The 23983-nt window shown below is 33.1% G+C and overlaps 1 protein-coding gene across 1 annotated transcript in view; it reads left to right on the forward strand.

Moving 5' to 3' along the window:
• The window catches only part of LOC145254859 (uncharacterized), a 32598-nt gene that overhangs the window by 5503 nt on the left and 3112 nt on the right, over nucleotides 1–23983 (forward strand). Inside the window, exons 2-5 of the mRNA XM_080113714.1 lie at nucleotides 326–529; nucleotides 10722–11006; nucleotides 18214–18450; nucleotides 22371–22455. Of these exons, the coding sequence (XP_079969840.1) occupies nucleotides 326–529; nucleotides 10722–11006; nucleotides 18214–18450; nucleotides 22371–22455 (811 nt within the window). The remainder of the gene's footprint in view (nucleotides 1–325; nucleotides 530–10721; nucleotides 11007–18213; nucleotides 18451–22370; nucleotides 22456–23983) is intronic.

The following is a 23983-nucleotide window of genomic DNA, read 5'->3' on the forward strand; positions in this document are numbered from 1 at the left end:
CGTGTGGGTCCCGGGTGTTGATATGTGACAACTACGTTATACCATGTGCATCCCTTTGTTTAACTTCATTTAAAGTTTTATTTGTTTTACCATGTTCTTTATTGAAATGTTACATACAATCTGTTGGTTATCGAATTCAAGAGATCATTTTCTGTTAATTCCCCTACTCTCTCTGACTCACTCCCATCCCACTTTTCGCTGTAATAGAACAATAAAAAAATATGCCATTATATCTTTATACAAAAATGTCTATCACTATCCTTTGGAGGACAGCAGTAATATATATAAATATAAATATTTTTTTTTAATGTTATATTTTTCAAAGGTGATGCTACAAAAGAAGTTCGGCCGTTTAAAAAATCTTGTGGAGAAGTTGTCGACTGCGGCACCAATCATGTGATCGCAATTGCTGATGTCACGCAAAATAAAATGTTTCGCATTGCTGCAAAGAACAGATGTAACAGTCAACGGAAATGCCAGATTTTCCAGAAAAATGAGAATTGTTCCATCAGTTATTATTGCATCGATGGTAAGTCATCTTTAAGATCACGATTTTCAATGATACCATGTTAGTATCTTGGATCATTTCCTTGGGACAGACAAAGAAACACACACACACACACACACACACACACACAAGAAATAAAGGATGAAAATACAAAGTTAAGTAAAGCTTTATTACATCATTAGATCAATAAGGAAAAAAGAGAGAAAACCTGTTTAGTCCATGGTATTTTGAAGCCTAATGCTTTTCATCAGAAGAGGAAAAAAATAGTCAGGTTTATATATGCAATCTAGCATAAAGACATCAGCTTAGAAATGAAATAAAGATATATTATATATATAAAGAGAGAAGATAGTGGTATTCGAAATAAAGTGGGCATATAAAAGAGTAAAGAAAATACATAGAGAAAGACATATAGAAAAATATAAGAAAATACAGGAGTCAAAGTCAAAATAAAATAAAAATAATATTAAAACATATATAAAATATAACTTACCATATATATATATATATATATATATATATATATATATATATATATATAATAGAGAAGAAATTAAAATTGTAAGTTGAAATTTACAATTAAATGTATTGTTCGACTAAATACTTCAAGAAACAATTTTCAAATTCCTTATTCTGTGGAGTTTAAAAGAATGCTATTCTTGCTATTCTTCTCATCTCATCAGAGGACAGAAAAAAATCAGCAAATTATATATATATATATAATTTGCTGATATATATATAAAGAGAGAGAGAGGGGGGAGGGAGGGAGAATTTGCTGGTTATGGCATTAAATGAAACCGCAATTTATTATAGTCATAAATTGCAAAAATGTATTTGTCCTTTAAACCAACAAGTGAAAAAAGTAGATGCAGAAAAATGAAAATAAAAACAAACCCAGAATAAACTTGCAGCTTGCATGGAGACTCTTTCAAAGGTAATCCGAAAAGCAAAAATAATCCTTAGAAAGAATCAAATAATCCAAATTTAAATCCAGTTGAGTATAATTAGTCCGGTTGGAAAAAATTCAACACAGCTCAAATTCATGAAAGTTTTTTGCGGTTAATATACATATATATATATATATATTAAGAAGAATAATTACATATATTAATAATAATTATTTTTATACCTATAAGCACTAGTGTTTCATGTTTTTGCAATCATCAATGCAGGAATTCAAGCCCAGCTACAAAGCTACAAAGTAACCTTTGACTCCATTTGCTAGTATCAATTGCCACGGGAATTAAGGGAAATTAAACACCTATAAATGCTAAATGCGGGTACAACAGTAAAGCAGTCAAGAGTATTCTAATGAATGAAAGTTATGAGCATTGTATAACTTGAGGCAATTCCTTAAAGAGGCTTATAATTATAAATATTAATAATTATTTTTATATGTATATATATAGTGTATAGCGCAATTTCATATATATATATATATATATATATATATATAATATAAAGCTGAACGTCTGTGTGTGTGTGTGTGTGTGTGTGTGTGTGGTCATGAATAGGCTCCTATATGGTTGACTATTTTAAAAAACTGATTACATATAATGATAGAAGATGTATCGAGGATCAGGAATGTTTGATCTGGCAGAACGATGGTTCATAAAAATTGTGGGGTCTGCGTTCGCACCTGTCCTCCAAAGTATGGAAATAAAAAATGAAAAAAAAAACGTTTACAAGGGTTTTTGATATAGATGTACATAAGAATACTTTGATAAGTATGTTTCAATCTAAATAGGGATGGTATGATAAAATTATGGGGGTCTGCGTCGCGCCTGTAATCTATGGAAATATGGCACAAACTTTAACAAAGACTTTTCATATCTATTTGCGTAAGTATACTTTGATAATTATGTTTCAGTTTGAAGAAATATGGTATAATAAAATTATTGGGTATTCGTTCGTGTCTGACCTCCATAGAAGGTAAATATGTCACAAAGTTTAACAAGGTTTTTTAAAAGGGATGAGGGTCCACAATAATACCTTAACTTTAATGTTAATTCACGTTAGCTTTTATTTATTTTTTTGAGTTGTAATAATATTGTGTCGAATAAATTCACCTCATAAATTCATGTTCTTATTAAAGTGAAAGCCAAAAAAAAAAGTTGGAACTTTAGACAATTCTCAACACAAATTTTGCATAACTCTGTTTTTTTCCATGTCCACTTGCACGTGGCACTCTTTCAAAAATAGATAAATAGATAAATAATAAAAAATAAGAACGTTACTTGTTATCATGTCAAAAGAAGGAAAAAATCCTACTCACATGATTATGTGTCTTTTTAAAAACGTTTACATAACCTTTTTATTTTTATTTATATATCTGTTTAAGCTTTTTTTTGTCAGTGTACTAGAAGGAATTCAGTTGATTACAACCCTTTCTGCATATTCTTTACATTACAATAGTACAACCCTGAATCCGACGGTGCAATACTACACCATTCAATACTGTAAAACTGAAATGAAGCTGTTCTGCTTTAAAAGGGCGCCATTTTCTTATTATTCATATTTATATCGATTCTTTGCTTTAAAAAACTTAAGTAAGTACGTGTTTACTTTTTAATATCCCATTTTGCTGTTTGCTAAAGTCAAAAGTGTTTTTTTTCTTTGTTTTTCTATATTTCGTCGATATTATTTAGTAAGAGTGTTTAGCAGAAAAGCCAACAAACGACTACCCGAAAAAATAAATATACAAGAAATAAATGTTACCATAGTCAATAAAAGTTCAGTTCATGTTTTGTTTTTTGTTTTGAAATAGTTTTTAATGCTCTTTACTTGAAATAATTTCAGTGAACCGAAATTAAAACGAAATTTGAGGCGATAACTACTTAAATGAATTTTTATATAAACTACACATGCCATAATCGAATATTCCTCAAGCACAAAATAACGGAAAACATTAAAATATGTTTATAAATATTCCTTATGTTGACGGAACTCTCTTAAATTGTTAACACAGAATGCTCAGGTGCCCCTCCTTCATATTGAAAACGGGGCTCTTCATTTCAAAGTCTCTGCCATTTTGATTTTTTTTTTAAACCGGTTCGTGAATTAAAAAAACAATTTTTTTTACAAACTACTTACAAATACAAACCAATGAACTTTTCTACCATAAAAGTAACTTTTATTGACTACTAGCGAGAGGTACCCGGCGTTGCCCGGGTGTTTGTAGGTGTGTGTGAAAAAAACCCAAAGAAAAACAGGTGCCCGTGAAAAAAAAAACGAAGCCTTGACAATGCGCAGTTGGAAAATAGTAAAGTGTGAAAAAAAAACAGATGCGCGTTTTTGATTGACGTGACGGCGATAGGTATTCAGCAGTTAGCATTTTGTGCGGGACAGTTTTTAATGAGGTGAATAAATCGGTTTGTTTGTTTTTAAAAACCCGCTCTCTGTTTATTAGGGGGAGCGTCTCGTCTTGAAATGAAAGCTACGTCTGATTTAGCTCTCTAGAGACCACTGGCTTTCGGCAAGTAGGTATTTATTTGCTCCCTCACTGAGCAAATCAGGCACAAGGCCAATTTTTAATGTGAGGAGTGAAGGGAAGGGGGAAGGGAAAAAGGGAACCAGATCCCGAGAAGTGGGAAATGGGAGCTGGTTAAAGGTCAGGTATGTGGGGTTGCCCCCACATCTGGTCTTTGCTTGCATTATCTGTCGGATAGATACTACACTTTGATCTTGTCAGCTGGGCCCCGGAGGGCCTTTGGCCAGTAGGTATTTATTTGCTCCCCCACCGAGCAAATTAGGCACAAGGCCAATTTTTAATGTGAGGAATGAAGGGAGGGGGAAGGGAAAAAGGGGACCAGATCCCGAGAAGTGGGAAATGGGAGCTGGTTAAAGGTCAGGTATGTGGGGTTGCCCCCACATCTGGTCTTTGCTAGCAGTATCGGTCGGAACAGATACTACACTGAGATATTAAATCCTTTATTCATGTTAAAAATACATTGAAAATCAACAATGAACAAAAAACTTAGGCACATGGCCAACTCAAAAGGAGGGGTGGATTGTGGGTGTCGTTGGTCATCCTTGTCACTCCAGAACTAAACAAAATCAAAAGTTTCTCCCAGCTAGTATTTTTCACCATAATACCACATTCACCCTTTCATACTGGGGGACATCGTACTTAACTCCCAATTTTTAAAATATTTTTTATTGACGTGTAAAAACAAAAAAAAGATAACCATAAAAATGGGGTGGGGGAAGAGAGAGGGGGGGGATTAGTAGGACCCTCCCAACCCCGTCTAGTTGATAGACTGCCCGTTCCACTAGGTTTGTAAAAGGAACCTGGCTTCTGTGGGCCAGTCTCTAAGTGGGGATGCCCTCTAGATGGGGGTGAATGGAGAAAAGAAAATTTTGTGGGTAAGGAATGGAGGTTTGTTTGTATTTCTTTCTCTCCAAGATTAGTGAAATTTAGAGGAGAAGGTGAAAACAAAAATTGCAAGAAAGAGGGGGTGGGGATCTTGGAGGCTTCCTAATCAGGGAGGGATGGAACACACACTCAGCTAGCTGAGAGGCTATTTGTTAAATTTTACTTTACGGAACTGCGCGTTCCACACCTAGGCGGGGAACACGTATTCAAATTTGGCTCCTCTTCGTACACACAGACTTGCTACATGTACCCATTTTCTGTCAAATGCCACGCGATGCAGCCTTCTTCTATCACATCTGATCTTCACCCGTAGTTGGTGTTTAAAGAAAGCAATCAGATCCTGATCAGAAAAAGACAACACCCCCCGGCAACCTTGCAGACGTGACGTCCAAATCACCATTCTCGCCACGGCCAGGATTGTAACATAGACTATTTGTCTTTCCCGGTCCCACGGTGGCCCCACATTGTCCACGAGATTGGATACAGTAATTGGGCGAGGATGCTCAGGATCGATGCGAGCCGTCACCTCACTGACATACGACCAGTACCGGTGGAGTTTGCAGCAATCGAAGAAAGCATGATCGGTCGTTTCTACGGCCGTTGTCCCACAACGGGGACAATCAGGCGACTCCAAAAACCCAGAACTGCATTGTACGTTGTTGAGTGGAAGTGCATTTCGGGCCAATCGCCAGGTAAAAGAGAACTCCGAATTGTTCAGATGACTCTAACCTGGCACCCAGCTCCATGCGGAGCGGATCTCACTCTGCTGCCAACCCAAATGCGCGCATAGCGGGTCGTCAGCAGCCCCCTTCACTAGATCCCTGTGGAGTTCCCTACAGGTAGCAGTCACAAGGTCGCTGGACCTTGGTAGTTGTTTTAGCGTGGCTCGGCACTCTTTCATGTAGGCAGATTCTCCCCGTGGCCTGCGACGGCTCTCGATATAAGGGTCAAGAACGAGGTCGAGGAAGGCGGCAGTAATCACGGGGTGCCACGGTTGGTCGTCTTGCATATAGTGGCTCAGGAAGGCCAGCCTCTCAGCGTCTCGATGACACTTCAAGTCCGGCATTCCCAAGCCTCCCTCACACGGACGTTGAATACAGACCTGTCTGCTCACCCAGTGTCTTCCTCTGTCCCAAAGAAGTGAGGACAAGAGTTCGACAAGAGTAGAAAGTGGATCTTCGGTTTATTTTTGAGAGATTCGTAACTGTAGCTTCCCTTATTTTGTCCTTTATTTCTGACATTTTATGAGCAATGTTCCTGACAATGGGGAAAGTATTGCTGCTTTCTGGGTCACAATCTATCCATATAGCATTTATGAGTAGCTATTTTTTTTACCTTGAGATGTTTTTTTTTTCTGTTAAGCCCTTACATCAAGTGGCTCCATGTCTTATCTTACTAAAAAAATAAAAGTAAATTATTTTAATGAATAAATATAACTTATTTAAAACAAGTATTTATAAACATATTTGTTCCTATTTGCTTACCTCCCCACGAAGGCAGAGTTAGAAACAAGGTCGGTTTTTAATGTGGGGGAAAATTCAGCTCCCCAAAAGGGGGCACTCTGAGTAGGAATAAAAATAAAAATTGTTTCAGTCATGAAGGATTTCTCTTCCATTGACCGAGGACAGAAAAGAGGAAGTGTAGTATTTGAACAGATACTATACTTTATTCCTAGCTAAAAGGCCCGGCAATCACACAAATTATTACATATTTCTTTCACATTATAATTCTTTGTTATTTTTAAATATTCAAAATAAACTGCATATTCAAAGATATTAAGTTGTTTACAACTGTTTCAAACCGATCTTTATCTTTAGTCATGCTTTTCAGACAGGAGGAGGAGTAATATTTAAAAAAATTTTAGTGTTTTTGAAGATTTTTTTTAAAATTTTTATTTTATATTTTTCAGAACTTTTTATTTTTAGATTTTAATTTCTCTGAGACCGGAAGTAGAGACAGGGCAATCAGGGTGTCATGCTACTTAAATTCATCAATCAAAGAAAAGAGAAAAAAATTCCTCACAACGTTCATATCAGTAAAAATGTCTGTAGAAAATGTCGGTAGAAATCCAGTATTAAAATTAAACATTCACAAAAATAAAAATAACATTGGAGATTCCTATATCAGAGAAAGTCATAACAAGCACGAGACGCCAATTTTCAAAGAGACAGATTTAAACAAAGGTTGGAAGAGAGTCTGCCATAGGAGACCAACTATTGGTTCTCTTTGTTTGGATTTGAAACCGATGGCACCGACACACACACACACACACACACACACACACACACACACACACACATATATTAGTGTTGGGATGATTAATCGAAATCGGAATTGGGAATTAGAAAAATCGACAAATATTGAGGTATCGGAATCGAAAAAATTGATGCGTATTTTCCGATGCAAAAACGATTCTTTTAATTGTCTTTTTTATTTGATTTTTTTTTAAAGCAAGATCATCCATTGCTGGTAATAATGATAAAATAATAATATTTATTGATTTTAAAATACTAGTAAAGCTATAATCTATAGATCATCCTCCTGTTACAAGTGTAATTTTACGTTTAAGAAAATATCTGCATTAGTGTGTTTTTACGGAAATCGGGGAAAATAACAACTATATAGTTAAATATTTAGAGATATATAAAGGATCGGAATCAGTATCGGTAATTGAATCGGAATCGGGAAAGATATTGGAATCGTCCCATCACTAATATATATATATATATATATATATATATATAGTCATCCACATACAGTACTATTTTGCTGTATCACAGCTCATCAGTGCAGTTAGACAAACAACTACCTCAAGCTAGGATTGAAACTTGACTGCCCGAACGACAGTCGGAGCTTGTAACCATTACGCTATTTGGCTACTGCTATGCCGGACAGTGAATTAACAATGGAAAAGAGTTTTGAATTATTATTTTATTATTATCAACTATCTTTAGCCAAAAAGACTTTTTAGTCATTTAGCACTTCATATTCTCATGTTACTTCGGATCATTTGCATTGAACGTAATGATTTCAGTTTCAAGCATTGCCGGCGTTGATCAGCTTAGAGTTATCCATGTCAAATCAGCTGTCAAAGGATCACACCACATGGTACGCCCACACATACACATATAATACACCGCACACACCTACACACATGCAACATACATTCAAGCGTAAAATCACACATCCTTGCACACACACATACGCGCAAAATACCTTCCTATATCGACATATGTCTGTACTTGCATCTGAACACGAATATACATATATACACTCAGATAACACTATACATACAATATATATATATATACATGTAAATACACACACACACACACACACATATATATTTATATATATACATGACACATAAGTAAATGAATATGTATATGTGTGGGTGTAATCATGCATGTGAACATATATACACAGATATATATACACATACACACGCATATATATGTACCTACAATTACCTATATATACATCTCGCAACTTTTCCACATATGTATACATTTGTATTTCGAATGTATATATACATATGTATATGTATATCTATGTATATGTGTGTATCTGAGTGCATATAAGGTGTTTTCAATAATTTCCAGACTTTTTTGTACAAGCATTTAAAATTGTCGTAGACTCTTGAAAATTCAGTATGTTATTGCTATACATCTTATGAGATGACTGACCAATTTTTATGAGTTCAGGTTCAAATGAACAGCTACAGCAGGAATTGGAATACAATCTACTAAAGCCTGATTGTCACAGTTAATGAATTTCAAAGATGCAATCTGGACGTGATGGCATTTTAGAAGAACAATATGCAATAAAATTCTGTTTTAAATTTTTGAAAAATTGCCACAGAAATTCAATTTTAAATACGTAAGCTTTTTACGTCTATGTGTGGGGAGGGATGGTGTTTGCTTATTTCGAGTCTATGTTTTCATATTCACAGCACATCAGCCCTTTTGGAGGATTTATAAAATAAAAGCTGTATTTTTTATTTCTTCTTCACATCTCTTGACCGTGTCAGCTCACCTGAAACAAAAAGCTCATAACAACAGGCTCGTTCTCTGGACAATTGGAACTTATTTGTTTCGAACATGGTCGAATGGCATACCCCTGTTCTCTGCCTATCCTTAGAAGGAGGGTGGGAATTTCTCTATTGATTCAACTTTCATACATAGCTGCCTCTCGTCGCTCCACAAGAACATTAATTTTCTACTCAACTCTCGAACTTTGGACTGTCGACTAACTTCTAAGCACATGCTCCCTCCTTTTTATTTTATGGGTGTGTGTGTGTGGAGCTGCAATTCCGTTACCCGGCTCGCACCCAAAATGCACTTACTGACCTGTCTTGCAACGCAAGTGCACGCTCTGTCAATGGAAGTCACCGACTTTGATGTTTTCCTTGACCTTTCTGCATCTACTCGACACAAGAAAGTTGGGTTCAACTCAATACTGCATTAACTGTGTTATTGACACAACACTCCTTACTCCCTTTTTTATTAAAAATGTATCATACATGTTTCCTTGCTACCTATTCTATAACATTTATGGAGAAGGTCCCTAGGTTTTGACACCCCGCCAAAAAAAAAAAAAAAAGGTCAGGAAATAACCTATATTATATATGTATTTCTTCATTTTATTTTTCCCGATCAGACATTTTCCACTGACTACTCCTGTATACTACCTAGACCGCATTTTTCATAACATTTCTGTTCGTGGTGTAGGCTATTCCTCCTATGACTGACATCAATTGCTTCCATTTTCAGCAACTTTTTACATAATTAACACACGCTCTCTTTGCTTCTCAACATTTTGATGATCCCTTCGTCCACCAATTCGTTCTAAATCTTATTCTTTCTCAACGTCTCAACGATTTCTTTGTCTCTGACCCTTATTCTCCCCCGGGTACTCCAGACTAGGTTCACCATATTTCATTCATCACCTTCAAATCATATTATCAACTGCACATCTACAATTGAGGAACAAAACAGAAAAAACCCTACTTACAGTATCTAAGTATTGTAAATATGAACATTGACTCGAAATAAGCAGATGCCATCCCCCCCACATAGACGTAAAAAGCTTACATATTTCAAATCGAATTTCTGTGGCACTTTTTCAAAATTTAAAACAATTTTATCTTGAAAGTCAAACCTTCCAACTTGACAGACTAACATTCACGGGCAACATGAATTGGAATAAATACATATAAGATAGTACCAAGTTTGCAGCAAAGAAGGTAGGCTTCATATACTGGGCTAGAAAACTTCTCACAACTGCCGTATCCTATTTCTCTATAAAGCCACCCATGCAAGGACTATAGTTGCCACATCTGAGCTGGTGCACCAACCACTTGTCTCTCTATTTTTGGACAGCAAGGAAAAATCTCTAACCTAGTAAAGTCTGCACTGTCTGCCCAACTCAAACTTTGTTACATGACCACAGTTTTGCATTCTTCTGCCTCCTTTGCAAGTACTTCCATGTAATGTACTCTGATGAACTTACTGCATTAGTATCCCTTCAACGAAAATACTTCCTATCTACCTGAATGTTTTCCACATATTAGATACTGACATGTATCAAATGCTTCACATATTAATATATCAGGTCTGGTCTGCTTAATATTAGATTTGGTCTGTTTGTCTGTCACTCACCTTTCATTCAACTCTGGGAACGATCCCATTTTACTGACCTGGGTTATAATGCACTAAATATGACCCTTGTCAAAATACACACTAGCTAACTTAATTGCTACTAATGTTGAGCTCCTAATATGTAACAACTAATATCTTTATGCAAACTAAATTTCTGAATTTATTTATCATTAATTAGATCGTTTCGTGCAGAACTGTTCCCTTATGGAATCACCGGTGAATATCAAAAACAGCCAGGATTTGTTTTGGTGCTACAATTCTACTCGGCAAACGAGAGGGACTAGTACATGTTGGGACTTTGAAGAGAATGTCCATCATCATTGGATAATTCTTCGTGGAGTGATGATGATAATTCCAGAGGGTAGTTCAGCTTTGATATCCATGAAGAGCTTCAAGACAACAGAGAGCAGCAAACCCAGTCAGGTGTGTACATCCAGTAAATACCTCTGGATCATTTATCTAGGTAAGTTATCATCATATCATTTGTTTAACAAAGTTATTATGGTACTTGTGCATCTATTGTTACCCTGCTGAAATAGTAACGTTATTATTTAGAAACTCATTCTTAACATGGAGAGTGGAAAGTGTTTAGTAACTATTCTGTACTTTCACCTAACTAATTAATAAACAAAAATATCGTAAAAATGGAATTTAAATTGAAAATACTATTTAAAAAATAGTGTGGTGACATAAATGCATAAGCACGGTTATTACTATATTATTTGTCTGGGTAAATTATTACTATATTATTTGTCTGGGTAAATTATTACTATATTATTTGTCTGGGTAAATTATTACTATATTATTTGTCTGGGTAAATTATTACTATATTATTTGTCCGGTAAATTATTACTATATCATTTGTCTGGGTAAATTATTACTATATTATTTGTCTGGGTAAATTATTACTATATTATTTGTCCGGTAAATTATTACTATATCATTTGTCTGGGTAAATTATTACTATATTATTTGTCTGGGTAAATTATTACTATATTATTTGTCCGGTAAATTATTACTATATCATTTGTCTGGGTAAATTATTACTATATTATTTGTCTGGGTAAATTATTACTATATTATTTGTCCGGTAAATTATTACTATATCATTTGTCTGGGTAAATTATTACTATATCATTTGTCTGGGTAAATTATTACTATATTATTTGTCTGGGTAAATTATTACTATATTATTTGTCTGGGTAAATTATTACTATATTATTTGTCTGGGTAAATTATTACTATATTATTTGTCTGGGTAAATTATTACTATATTATTTGTCTGGGTAAATTATTACTATATTATTTGTCTGGGTAAATTATTACTATATTATTTGTCTGGGTAAATTATTACTATATTATTTGTCTGGGTAAATTATTACTATATTATTTGTCTGGGTAAATTATTACTATATTATTTGTCTGGGTAAATTATTACTATATTATTTGTCTGGGTAAATTATTACTATATTATTTGTCCGGTAAATTATTACTATATCATTTGTCTGGGTAAATTATTACTATATTATTTGTCTGGGTAAATTATTACTATATTATTTGTCCGGTAAATTATTACTATATCATTTGTCTGGGTAAATTATTACTATATTATTTGTCTGGGTAAATTATTACTATATTATTTGTCCGGTAAATTATTACTATATCATTTGTCTGGGTAAATTATTACTATATTATTTGTCTGGGTAAATTATTACTATATTATTTGTCTGGGTAAATTATTACTATATTATTTGTCTGGGTAAATTATTACTATATTATTTGTCTGGGTAAATTATTACTATATTATTTGTCTGGGTAAATTATTACTATATTATTTGTCTGGGTAAATTATTACTATATTATTTGTCTGGGTAAATTATTACTATATTATTTGTCTGGGTAAATTATTACTATATTATTTGTCTGGGTAAATTATTACTATATTATTTGTCCGGTAAATTATTACTATATCATTTGTCTGGGTAAATTATTACTATATTATTTGTCTGGGTAAATTATTACTATATTATTTGTCCGGTAAATTATTACTATATCATTTGTCTGGGTAAATTATTACTATATTATTTGTCTGGGTAAATTATTACTATATTATTTGTCCGGTAAATTATTACTATATCATTTGTCTGGGTAAATTATTACTATATTATTTGTCTGGGTAAATTATTACTATATTATTTGTCTGGGTAAATTATTACTATATTATTTGTCTGGGTAAATTATTACTATATTATTTGTCCGGTAAATTATTACTATATCATTTGTCTGGGTAAATTATTACTATATTATTTGTCTGGGTAAATTATTACTATATTATTTGTCCGGTAAATTATTACTATATCATTTGTCTGGGTAAATTATTACTATATTATTTGTCTGGGTAAATTATTACTATCTTATTTGTCCGGTAAATTATTACTATATCATTTGTCTGGGTAAATTATTACTATATTATTTGTCTGGGTAAATTATTACTATATTATTTGTCCGGTAAATTATTACTATATCATTTGTCTGGGTAAATTATTACTATATCATTTGTCTGGGTAAATTATTACTATATTATTTGTCTGGGTAAATTATTACTATATTATTTGTCTGGGTAAATTATTACTATATTATTTGTCCGGTAAATTATTACTATATCATTTGTCTGGGTAAATTATTACTATATTATTTGTCTGGGTAAATTATTACTATATTATTTATCCGGTAAATTATTACTATATCATTTGTCTGGGTAAATTATTACTATATTATTTGTCTGGGTAAATTATTACTATATTATTTGTCCGGTAAATTATTACTATATCATTTGTCTGGGTAAATTATTACTATATCATTTGTCTGGGTAAATTATTACTATATTATTTGTCTGGGTAAATTATTACTATATCATTTGTCTGGGTAAATTATTGATATATCATTTGTCTTGGTAAATTATTACTATATCATTTGTCTGGGTAAATTATTACTATATTATTTGTCTGGGTAAATTATTACTATATCATTTGTCTGGGTAAATTATTACTATATCATTTGTCTGGGTAAATTATTACTATATCATTTGTCTGGGTAAATTATTACTATATTATTTGTCTGGGTAAATTATTACTATATTATTTATCTGGGTAAATTATTATTATATCATTTGTCTGGGTAAATTATTACCATATCATATCATCATTTATCTGGATGACTTATTACTATATCATTTATCGGAGTCATTTATTTATCATTTATCTCCATAAATTATTACCATATTTGATGAAATGCAGCATTGCTCAGTGATATAACTGGGCAATGGCACCCCCTCCCCCAACCTTTCTCTCAATGTGAAAAAAATTAAATCAGTTTTTAAACGAAAACAACGTAATTCCTTCACACGTTTCTAAATAATGGGCACATCTCCAGTGATTTTATTTTTTGTATGTGTGTCATTTCGTATTTGTTTTTTTTTATAAACCAAATACGAAATGACACATGATAAGAATCGCCGAAAATATCTAACGGCATTTGAGAAATAGGCAAAAAAAGATTTTTTTTAAAATATTTAACAATATATGAACTATATTACTAAAAACGTCCAAAAAATACCGGAACGGATAAAACTTGGAGTTACAGTCATCTGTACCCATTTATTTCCTACAATAACATCTTACAGCAGCAATTGAACATCCGTTTTACATGCTAACATTTGTTAGACATCATTTAGAAATTGTTTTCAAAATTAACCTCTCTCTAGCTAGGTCTTTATTCATCCCTCTTTCTCTCAAATTCATACTGATCACTACCTTCCATGTTTAGTTTTCTTCTGCCATACTTCCGTATATAGCCGCACTGTGTGTAAATGCCTGATAGACTCTTTCTCTAGTCAACAATTAAAGAAAAATTCACATGACTCATCTCATTATGACATGTTGATCGGCTGGGTTCTACATTTGGTTTTGGTTTCTCCAATTCATTTATAAACTCAAGATGTTTTAGCCTTAACTCATTTAATATAAACATATTTTGTCAACCTTGACTCCTTACTGTCAGTTCTGGTCTACTAATGTCAGGTCCAGTTTGCTTAATTTCAGGTTTGATTAGCTTAATTTCAGGTTTAGTCTACTTACTCACAGGTCTTATTTGCTTCATGTCAGATAATGTCTGCTTAATGTCAGATCTGGTCTGCTAGTGTCTTGTCGGGTCTACAATTATCTGGTCTGATTTGCTTAATGCCAAGTCTGGTCTTTTTAATGTAAGGTCTAGCCTGCTTACTCTTAGGTCTGGTTTGAAGATGTCAAGTCTGGTCTGCTTAATATCAGATCTGGTTTGCTTAATATGTTTGATCTGTTTAATGTAAAGGCTAATCTGCTTACTCTCAGGTCTGATTTGAAGATGTCATTTGTTGAACCAAGATATTTTAACTTTGACTCATTTAGTATAAACAGTTTTGTCAACACTGTCTTCAATGTCAACTCTGGCCTGCTAAAGTCATACCCATTCTGCTTAATTTCAGGTCTGGTGTGTTTATACCAGATCTGGTCTATTTAGTGTAAGGTCTAGCCTGCTAACTTTCAGGTCTGGTTTGAAGATGTCAGGTGTGATTTGCTTAATGTCAGGTCTGGTCGGAGGATGAGGTAGAGCATACGTTCTTGGGGTTCTGTTTGAGGTGTGGCCGTCTGGATAAATCCCTCTCTAGCTTTTAGCTGTTTGTTTCTTCATTTTATAGGGGTTTCTAAGTTTATGTTGGCTTATAACTTGTTACTTTTGGGGTTTTAAATGACTTTCATTGGTTGAAAATACTTTAAGTTAGCACTTTAGAAATGAAGAAATAAGCGAATCCAAAACGAAGCAGAAAAAGAAAGAGTGTAGCAAATAGAGCCATTTGCTTTTTTATCGTTCTTTGGAGTCACTTCGCAATTTAGTCACTACACTAGCACTTAATGCATTGCAGAAAGACAAGTATTAAACATAACACTAACATTTTACAACGTTTTTGTCGCTGTAACCTCCGATCTTCTTCAGGTATATCTAGCCAAATTCGGGAATCTTTCTGCCGTGAATCTTTCTGTCAAACTTGGGAATCTGCACCGAATTACGACCCTAACCCTAACCCTAACCCTAACTTTCTATTTATCAACGGGAGCAACATTCTCTTATTCCATCAGCCATGACTGGGGAGAAGTTCTAAGCAATTTGCAGTTGTACTCACGGCATAGTGGATAAAGTACTTGTTAAATTCAGTTGTAAAGTTACACTGTTCTGGAGGTTGAAGGTTCAATCCTCAGTGCAGGCGACACCCAAAATACAATTGTGAATTATTAAGACTTCTACCCAGTCATGAGTGATAGAACGAGAGCGCACTCCCCCACTCCTTAAATTCCATGCAGATTCTCTAGTTCAACAGAAAGATTCCAGAATTTAATATGATACACCTGAAGAAGGTCGCAGGTTACATCGACTGAAACATGAAAATAACACCGAAGATTAGAACAGCAGCCTGAAGAATCCAAATAATACGAATAATCAATTGTCATCTCAAAAATTCAGAAACGTAATAAAATCTTATACAAAAAGTACTTTGATGTGAACGGATTAAGAATAAATTATAGCGATTAAATGCACATTATGCTGCAATTACAAGTGTTACGTGGTCAAAAATGTAACAAAATAAATGAAAACAACAAGGTGATTTATATAAATATAATTTTTACTTAACATGTACATAAAGGAAACATTTTACATAAACGAAAAACAAAAAATAAAGTATCTTTACATAAATCAATGATGAAGTCATTAAACCTAGCAGGAGAAAAGTGTATGAGGGTATTAGGAGAAGTTGGTTATTGTTCGCTGATAAACATCTATATATTAATAAACATCTATAAATAAACATCTATATATTAATAAACATCTATATATTAATAAACATCTATAAATAAACATCTATAAATAAACATCTATATATTAATAAACATCTATAAATAAACATCTATATATTAATAAACATCTATATATTAATAAACATCTATAAATAAACATCTATATATTAATAAACATCTATATATAAATAAACATCTATATATTAATAAACATCTATAAATAAACATCTATATATTAATAAACATTTATATATTAATAAACATCTATATATTAATAAACATCTATAAATAAACATCTATATATTAATAAACATCTATATATTAATAAACATCTATATATTAATAAACATCTATATATTAATAAACATTTATATATTAATAAACATCTATATATTAATAAACATTTATATATTAATAAACATCTATATATTGATAAACATCTATATATTAATAAACATCTATATATTAATAAATATCTATATATTAATAAACATCTATAAATAAACATCTATATATTAATAAACATCTACATATTAATACCGTTGTACCTTTAGCGTATGTCGCTGTTTCCAGATTATAAATTATTCGATCGGGAGATCCTATTTGTTAAAAAGGAGGATAGAAGGTGATAAAATATATGAACATTAAATTAGTATATACATACGCTAATTTAATGTTTGTAGTATGTTACCACCTTCTATCCTCCTTTGTAATAAATAGGATCTTCCAATCACTGAAGACGTAATGTAAAAAGAAAATTAAATAAAAATGTCGCTTTTGGGCCGTACGTGAAACTAAAATATACCTCCTTGGTCTTCTGGCTAGTATTGTTGCATAGGGGTACATATTGGAGATGACGAGCGTTCATATTGGGGACACATTAACGGGGTATACTGATGGTGATGACAATTCTTATGGAAGACATTTATACAGTTCTCATATTTCTTTTGGAGACTTCGTATTAACATTTAACACAGATAGGATGATAATGACATTTATATATATTACATGATGACGACGACTGTGACAATTCTTGGGGTTTCATATTAGATACGGACTGAGTGATGTATGATGCAGTTCTTAACACAGAGGAGAGGAGATACATAATCTTCGAAGGGTTACACAATGTTCATTATAAGATGATAAACACAATTACCTTTCGTTCGTGATGAAGGATGACACAAAATAACAGTTACAATATAATAATGACGACCGGCCGATGACGTCAGGAATTCAAACTTGGATCTACATGGTTAATCTTCTACCCTTCGCCTCTAAGGGATTCTCCTCTCCAACTGACTATGTCAACTCTTGGCTGATCAATTGACTCTTTGACTGACTCTCTCTGATTGACTGGCTGACTGATTAAAATCCTAACTCATAGTATTTTATATGGAGAAATGTCCTTTGTTTATGACGTCAGAAGTGTGTTTTCAAACGTGACTAATTTCACGTGGCTTTTCGTATGTTTGTCCAAATACACAATGTTCATTATAAGATGATAAATGCAATTACCTTTCGTTCGTGATGAAGGATGACACAAGACAACAGTTACAACATAATGATAACTTCTTTATTCATCTGATCGGTCGGTCGATGACGTCAGGAATTCCGCTTATATCTACATGGTTAATCTTCTACCCTCAAAAAAAAAAAAGGTGTTAATATAGTAAATGTTGCAAATATTTAATTGTTGAATAGGAGTTTGAAAAATATCTTGGAATTTTACCACATTAATTTTTTTTCAATAGATTGTTTCCATTTCTCTTATTTTCTTCCCAGGTACCAAAAGTTCCGAAACAATTGTAAATATCTATTCAGAAACTGACCCAACAAAATCGGAATCAGGCAAAATCACCAATGTAGAAAAGAACGATCCAAATGTGGATGCTAACAAATTCGAAGAAGTTTACAACTCGACCAAAGATTCGGAAAATAATTTGCCTGCTAACTACAGTAAAGATGAAACCAATAACAATGACGAAAACAATGTCGAAAAGAAGGAACTAAGCTTACTCAGTACGTATGACACCATCTTTTATTCTCCTGATATGCAAGCTCACATGCCAGATATACAGATAGAATAACCATAACTTGCCCATTCCTCTTTCTTGTTCCTCTTCAGCTCATCTAAAACTGGCTGGGAAAGTTGTTATCAGTCAGTAGCCAAAACTGTGTCATAAGTTTAAAAAATATTATAAAAATTATTTTTATTATGATCCGACTCGGTGTTGCCTGGAATGTTGTAAAATCATTTTAGTTTTTTAAGTTTTATTAGTTTGCAAACATTTTTTACTTACACAGAAAAAAAAAAAAAAAAAAAAAAAAAGTACGCAGATTGGATAACATAGATTGCTCATCTTCTTTCTTGTCCCTCTTAAGCTCATCTAAAACTACCAGACAGATTTGCTGTCAGTCAGTAATTGAAAGTCTCATAAGTTTAAAAAATATGTCATATTATCAAAGTTCATGATTTTCAAGCATTGTTGCTACGCATCAAGAAAATTGCTTGATTAGAAAATCGGTGGGCATGATATTTGGATTGGATGCATTATGTTTATGACATATTGTAATTCAATAATCAATACGGAAATAGTACCCTGTCTGTGCAGCCTAGAATTTACCGACTGCAACACTATGCAGAGGAGTAAGAATTCCCTCTTGAAAACGGGGATATCATGTTTTTTCCAAGATTATTGATTTGACCTTAAATAACCTGAAAAGTGTTAATATACTGATACTGAAATAACAGTAAAATAAGTTTACTTTTTTTTACACATTTTATGATCTTTAAGCATTGTTGAAATGCTGTGCGCCAAAAACATTACTTGATTGGAAAATGTTTTGCTGACCCACCCATACATTAAAGATGAACGCTTCCTAACTGTAGAAATAGACCGAAAGGTACGACTTTCAGTGTGGTCTGTTAGCTTTATAGTATGTCATCTTGACAGAATATGCGATGACAGTTGCTCATTGTATATTCTGTTTTTGTTTCAATATATTTTACCTTTCTAAGCCATATCCGTGTCCATGTTTTTTTCGTTGATTGCCCTTCCAGGGCCACAATGGAAAGTTACTTTTATTATGGACTAGCTTGTCTAACATGCTGACATTATATTCAACACACGACTGACAGAAGTCGATCACAGTCATTATCATTTCATCTGGTCATCCCATGCACATATTCAATAGGTATATGTCACAAATTTGGATGACGAAGCCAAAGACAAATATTTGGCCCCACATCTTTTTCTCTTTTTCACCTCAAATAAGGCATATTGCCACTTGGATGTAAGAGCCTACTATTTGGGATTGTGTCTAACAGAGGACTGTGGGAAGTTGAGCTATGAGATGCCTGTTCACATTACATTTAAACTTCTGCAGGTTAGTACAGTCAGAGAAGCAAGAAATACTGAGATAATTCCTAGTTTAGCAGTTCTTTGAAAGAACCTATTAGAGTAGAAGATTTTCCAGCATGTACAGACCTCAACAGTGAAGGGGTATGATTTTGTTACTTGTCAGGTTGATTGAGAGTATGTACGCTGAGGGAGACACAAGTGCTATGAGTCCATCAAATTAAGGCACAAGGATACAACATTGCGGCGATGGTACAGAGGTTAGAGCTTTGCCAATAATCCGGGACCTATTAGATTTGAGACTCTCTTTTAGATCCTTTCTAAGAGTGAGAGATTAGTAGTAGATGCACCAGTCTAAATTTTGCAACGATACTGCATTTATGGGCGAATTGTGGCTTTGTAAAGATATAGGATAATTTCTGGTGTGGGTAATTTTCTAGCACGGTAAAGGGAGCTTACCTTCTTTATAGCAGCTTTGGCAATGTCCTCAATGTATTTGTTCAAATCCATCTTATTTGGCCGAGAGGTATGAGTCTCAGCATGGTCTGTTAACTTCATACTACGCTATCTTCATAGTATGCCATCTTGGCAGAATGTGCTATGACAGTTGCTTATTGTATATTCTGTTTTTGTTGAATATATTTTACCTTTCTAACCTATATCTGTGTCTGTGCTTTTCTTTAATGACCCTTCAAGGGCCGCAACAAAAAATTATTTTTATTATGAACTAGCTGATCCAATTCGGCGTTGCTCGAGATGCTGATATCATATATAACACATGATTGATAGAAGTTGATCAAAGTCATCATTTCATCCGACTGAATAATTTGAATGATGGGCTCTAGATTAGAAAGTGTCAGAATCGTCATGAAATGACCTTGTCATATTTGCAGGGGACTTGAATGGACACATTGGGTCAGCCAGGAATGGGTCCAGCTGGAATAAAAATATGTATTTTTATTTATTTAGCTTTTAACACATCTTAACTTATGGGTCAAATATTATTCTAAATATTTTCAAATGTAATCGGCTTAATTTCCTTTCAAAATTTCCAAGTCAAACATTTGTCAATAGGCCTCTAGTCATACTTCTCAACTGCACCGACCATGAAGTGACTTGTCATACACAACACCATTGTTCTTAACAAAAATGATAAAAATTGGATTAAAAATCGATTAGAATTTAAAGAAGACTAATACAACCAAACAGTTCATCAATACAAACATTTGGAAATTTCTAAGTAAATTCATTAAATTTCAGTGATAAATTTTAATACATTGGATCAAACATTTGTGGATCATTTAGGGCATATTTTGGATTCTTAAATATGTTATTTATATAGGAAAACTATTATACATACGTTCAGTTAGAAAAATTTGTGAAAACTTATAAATCTTGAACAAAAGATATCTGGTAAGTAAAAGATATCTACTCAAAATTGGAACAAAAGTATTCTCATTTAGCTAACACATCTTATTATCCTCGGTTATGAGTCAAATGTTATTCTAACTATTTTCAAATATAATTGACTTAATTTTCTTCCAAGATTTCCAACAGTCAAATATTTGCCAATAGGCCTATTCTATATATTTTCAAATATATTTGACTTGATTTATTGGCAAATTTGTTGAAAATCAAAAATTTGCCAATTAATCTCCAGTCGTATTTTTCAGCTGCACCTTGAAGTGACCTGTAATATAGGACGTCATGCTTTGAACCTTTTCATCATCGATGAGTGTAATATACAAGAATTGAGCAAAGTGTATTATCTGTTTGAATACTCCATTATTATAATTATTATAATCAGTATTACTATTACTTTTTCTAAACTCCCTCCCCCCAGAGATAATCTTGTGACAAGAATAAACCATAATACATATGATTCACATATAAATAAAACATTTTTTTTATAAAAAACATAATGCTCACTAATAGGAAACTTCTCCCCGTCTTATTGAGGATAAAACAGATAAACACTTTGTTCCTAGCCTTTAATACATTAATTCAATAATATCTAGCATGATATTCTCCCTGGACGAGCATCCAGTTTCCATCAAAAGAAGAAGTTTCTAGGGAATATAAAATTCACCTGTGATCTCTTGGAGAGATAACATACAATGCCTAGTATTCTGAAATAGCCACCCATTTGGTATTAACCAGGTTTAACGTTGCATAACGTAAGTTGCAATGTATTTTCCTTTGCTTTTAATTTAAATTAAATGACAACACACACACACCGATTTCAAACTGACAACAATCGTTAATAGCACCAGATGTATCCTTTTCTCTCTCCACGAGCGACTGACCCCTCGGGGTTAATACCAGAAAAGGAAAAAAATAATAAAAAGAACAAGTCTTTTTTTTTTTTTTGGAAAAAGTGTCTTACACCGAAAGTCTCAGAAAAAAATGATTTTAATCATTTAATAAAATATTTTTATAACATCATTTGTTTTTCTTTTTTTTTTTTTAATTTTTAAATTAACCTTATGAAATAATGTTTTCAAAGATTGATCAAACTCTTTCTATTTAAATTAAATTTAGTTTTTTTTTTGTTTTTGTTTTTTCTTGTTTTGTTTATAGAAATCATCATAATAATTTCCGTAATTGGTGGAGTCCTCATTGTTCTGGCGATGACCATTGCAATCCTTTGGTGTTGTTGCCGACGGTAAGTACTCACAAAGTTAATGCATGTTATTCCTTTGCTGAAAATACATGGAATGCTGAAAATAATGTTGTTTTGGGGTTTTCTTTCTTCTATACTAGTTGTACATTCGAATTTTAGAATCCAGTTTTTATTTATTTCCCTCGGAATCTAGTTTCTATTTATTCCCCTCCATGGAAGGAAGGTTAAATGCAAGGCTGGGGAAATGAAGAAACTTAAAAGCTATTTCTCTAGAGGAAGAGTATTCTGGCCAAACAAAAATTGCCCGAGGAGCCCCGTCAACATTCTCTAGTAAGGGCGCATCAGACGATTAACCCCTTCTTTTAGTGTTAGAAAAGATTTATCTATATATATTATAACAAATTTCGGGCTTGGGAGTGTTAAGCAAAAGAATTGAAGGGTTTTAAACCATTTTTTTTATTCAAGAAAACTCAGTTATTTATTCGCCTGTGTATGCCTCCCCAAGCTTGAAACGTTTGATATCATGTTGATCTGAACTTCTGTTACATTATAAAGAAATAAATAATAATGCTGTTATTATAAAATAATTGATTGAATATATCTTTCTACACAAGAGAACCATGAACTATGTATATACATATGTGTGTGTATCTATATATATAAAGTAGTAGCGTTCGTGTGTGTGTACAGCTCCCAATGATCAAAGAAATATAAAGGCCATATATGTGTACACCTATCCTGGTCAAGAAATATTAATGCCCATGATAGAATATTTCTGTCAAAGGAGACATTATGTTTTATATGCAGTTTCTATATATGTAGATCTAACACGTTGTAGACTCTGTTGCAAAGGAGACCGAGACCAGGAGTAGGGAAAAAAAATTCAACTCGTTTATTATTCGACCTTTATTCCTCATTCTCCTGCCACACATGACTTCTTGTTACAGCTGCTACATCACTTTCTAACGTGATTGTCAGTCTGTGCACACACTATTTTTTAAATTTTTATTTTTCCTTGCCATGACGTCACTTTGCACACAGCATTTGTATACAGCTGCTATATGCACATCCACCACGCTCTGTTACAATTGTGTATGTGTAAGCGTTACCTTTGTTTTTGTAGTCCGTGTGGAGATGTGTGTGAGTGATGAAAGACTAGATATGTGAGTCACTGAGTTCTTACGTATTGTCACCCTCGACCCCAAACGGCACAGGGTGGGGATGTTGAGTAGGCCTTCTTAGTTTCCTTTTCACTGGTGAAGGCTGAATAGTTTTGGCCGTTTGTCTCCTTGCTTTATAGGAGTTTCCAATTTTGTATTGGATTATTGCTTTCACATATACGTGTTACTTTGGGGAGGGAGATATTTGTTTTGGTTGGAAATATTTTTCAGTTCACACATCCATTGTGAACTTACTAGCTTTGGGGAGTGAGAAAGAAAGCAAATTTCAATGAAGCAGAGAAGAAAAGAATGTAAGCAATTTTTTTTTTTTTTTATTACATTTTCATCCCAAACAAGGCACATTGCCACTTTGGTGTAGGGGACTACTATCAGAGACATAAGCTACTGGT

Source organism: Euprymna scolopes, chromosome 30 (assembly GCF_053919585.1).
Source record: "Euprymna scolopes isolate OS-2025 chromosome 30, ASM5391958v1, whole genome shotgun sequence".
Classification (NCBI taxonomy): domain Eukaryota; kingdom Metazoa; phylum Mollusca; class Cephalopoda; order Sepiida; family Sepiolidae; genus Euprymna; species Euprymna scolopes.